Here is a 2,886-nt window from a genome sequence, read left to right as displayed (position 1 = left end):
AATTTCAGAGATTGCAAAGTGCAAATGAAGTGCCTTAAATTATTAAATGTTCTAAAATCCTTGAAAAAAAATTGGCACAGTGTAACCTCTTCGGCTAAAACATCCAATCTAATCAACCAAACCTTGAAAATAATTAGACAAGTCTTTGAAACTCTTAAGCAAGGTGTGCTTCGATTTTATTTCTTATCAAGTGTATAAATTATGAATCGTTCTAATAAGTAGTATGTTACTCTCATGTTACATATTTTCTAATCCTGTACAGCATTTCTTTTAAAGTATTAACTTACATCACAAAGCACATTTAAATCATAAAACTTAAAAAAAAAAAAGTCCTTTTTTTCATAAGATTTTTGCTTTTCCAATTAACCCTTATTAGGCTTCAAAATGCACAATTTTACATCTATTTTACAAAATTTTCTCCGGGGGAGAAACCCCTGGATCCCCTAAATTTGGAGATATTCATTATCGCACTTAAAAGGGAGCCCTGCGTCACTCTCTTGATACCAGTCACTTCTCTTAAGGTCAATTCAAAAAGGACAGCAAGAAAACACGCATTAATGAAAATGACACACCAAAGAAAATAAGAGTAAAAGCATGGCCTTATGCATTGCAGGAAAACAGACCAAAAACATAGGGGGGGGGGGGCAATTTAAAATGTTGCTCAAAAAAAAAAAAAATCCTGCCGCCCCATTAACTCAGTCCTAAATCCGCCGATGGAGATATTACGCAAGAATAGGGGGGAGCTGTTTGAAAAATCTTGCGTATCCACACATGGGGATAAAACTGCCAAAATCATCCTTACATAATTAATGAATGACCCCTAAACAGCCAGTGAAAATTAATTTTGGATCTAGGGGCAAAAATTGATGCACATGCTCATCTTTGTATCATTTCATCAGTATTATGTAAGTTTAGGCAAAACTTATACAACATGTACAATTTTAGCTCCATTGTACAATAAAATTTTCTAGCAGTGATTTGCAATCACACTAAAGTTTGTGTTTGGTACCCTTGACCTTAATTTGTACGACGATCATCTTAAGGTGATAAAATCTCAATGTAAAACATTGCTAATTTCTGAATTAAATTGCTCGATGGTTGTTCACCCTTCAGTGAAAAGGCACTAAAAGCCCTTCTTTTTGACAGCATTTCACTTTCTGACAGCATTCATAACAGTCATCAAAAATATTTGAAACTGTCAATAAATCTTGAACGCTTCAATAAAACTAGCCGATCCATGACGGACAGCCACTTTCCATGATTTTTGAACATTTTTTGCTGTAATTCAATTTGCACTTCATGACTACATTCAATCATGGTCAAAATTCATGACTCTCCAGGTGCACAGACAGCCTATAGAATTTCTTATTTCTAACATTAGCCATGAGATGTTAGATTTGAACTTTCACTCTCAGCTACAAAATATAATACTTACATAAATGCTTAAAATAATAGAGAATTCACAAAAAGAAAATATTAGATAAACTAAACAATACAAATTTATTATAAATCTTATAAACATTTTAACAAACACACGCTTACACTCAATTATGTTAAATATATCAAAAAATTTATCCACGTAACATCCATGGAAATTCACCAGAATAAATTAAATAATAATCTTGACTATAAAAACTATCAGTTATTGAAACTATTTAAACTTTTCACCCTTTCCTCCTTTGATAAACAATATATGCTGTTCACATAAAAAATATGCTGTAATATGCAATAATTCTTTGAGAACAAGCATCTTTGAAGTATAGCTTACATTAATTTTGCAAGAGAAATTGCACTTTGTTCGAAAATAAATTCTGATAATTAGAATTCCAACTCTAACAGTTAGAGTGTTTAAACATACAGACATAAATTAACCACTATGTAATATATTTCACATATTTAAAAGAAAATTCTTAGAATTAATTACGTGCCATTATGTAAAGCTTTCTTTTGTAGTCGAAGACTGCGGTAAGAACTGCACAGAGCTTTCAGTTCATTTTGCAATGTCACAATTTTTATGGCAGTACCGATGGATTCTTGAAACTTTGTTTTACAGTTTCTGAATTCTCTTGGAACCAATATTCCAAACCAATGCAATGGATCAACAACATTGGGAACAGATGCATTGGTACTTTCATGCAATGATGACGACACATCTTCGTTACTTAAAGATAATTCTTTAAAATCTTGTGTCAATTCATTTTCATTTTTCCCTTTCTTGGAATGTCTGAATCTAAGATTTTCTGCATTGCCATTATCATCACTTGGTAAAACTTCAGAGAGTGTAAAACTAATGAACTCTCTTCCCTCCTCTTTTACAACTGAAGAAACAACTTTTCTTGTTGCTAGCAGATTAGATTCGTTTACTTGGAGAATACTAATTTCCTGACCTCGCATTAAGTAACGCGACTTAGCCATGTCAATATAACCTTCTTGTAAATGTTTATCTAAATCTAATCTTTCTGAAATGATACTTTTCATTGTTTTTAAAATACATAAGGCTTAAATCATCTAGCTTTTCACAAATTGATAATTTCTCCTCAGCAGACGCCGCCATGTTTGAAATTTAGTAAACAAAACATATGCTCAACCGTTGAGTTGTTTAAAGTCTCTTTCATACATTTTCAATTTTTTAAGGAAAACTAAAATCTAAAATATGGTGAGATGGATTAGTCTGATTTATTTTTTCTTTCTTCTTTAGGAAATTAAAAATTTGAAAATGCTGTTGAATAAATACCAAATCAAAAAATATGCAGAGAAGAAGAAAAAGCTAGAAGAGAACATGACCTTGAGAAATTGTGACGTTGCATGAGCCCGGGAAATTGTTTTCGTTGCCGTGGACACGTTCATATCGCCGCGAAATTCAACTAATAACGGCTGCCTGTCTGG

The 2,886-nt window shown here is 32.2% G+C and overlaps 1 protein-coding gene across 1 annotated transcript; it reads right to left on the bottom strand.

Annotated features, from left to right (window-relative positions):
- Window positions 1-1,539: 1,539 nt before the first annotated feature.
- On the bottom strand, window positions 1,540-2,545 carry LOC129228094 (coiled-coil domain-containing protein 115-like). Its single transcript, XM_054862731.1, has one exon. It carries the CDS (start codon window positions 2,476-2,478, stop codon window positions 1,921-1,923), a length of 558 nt encoding a protein of 185 aa, XP_054718706.1. The 5' UTR covers window positions 2,479-2,545; the 3' UTR covers window positions 1,540-1,920.
- Between the last annotated feature and the right edge of the window lie 341 nt (window positions 2,546-2,886).

Source organism: Uloborus diversus, chromosome 8 (assembly GCF_026930045.1).
Source record: "Uloborus diversus isolate 005 chromosome 8, Udiv.v.3.1, whole genome shotgun sequence".
NCBI classification, from domain to species: domain Eukaryota; kingdom Metazoa; phylum Arthropoda; class Arachnida; order Araneae; family Uloboridae; genus Uloborus; species Uloborus diversus.
The sequence above is the reverse complement of the archived record's forward strand: the minus strand, read 5'-3'. Positions and strand labels throughout refer to the sequence as shown.

Coding starts and splice junctions, on each gene's coding strand:
- LOC129228094 (XM_054862731.1), bottom strand. CDS start 2,478: ATGAAAAGTATCATTTCAGAAAGATTAGATTTAGATAAACATTTACAA.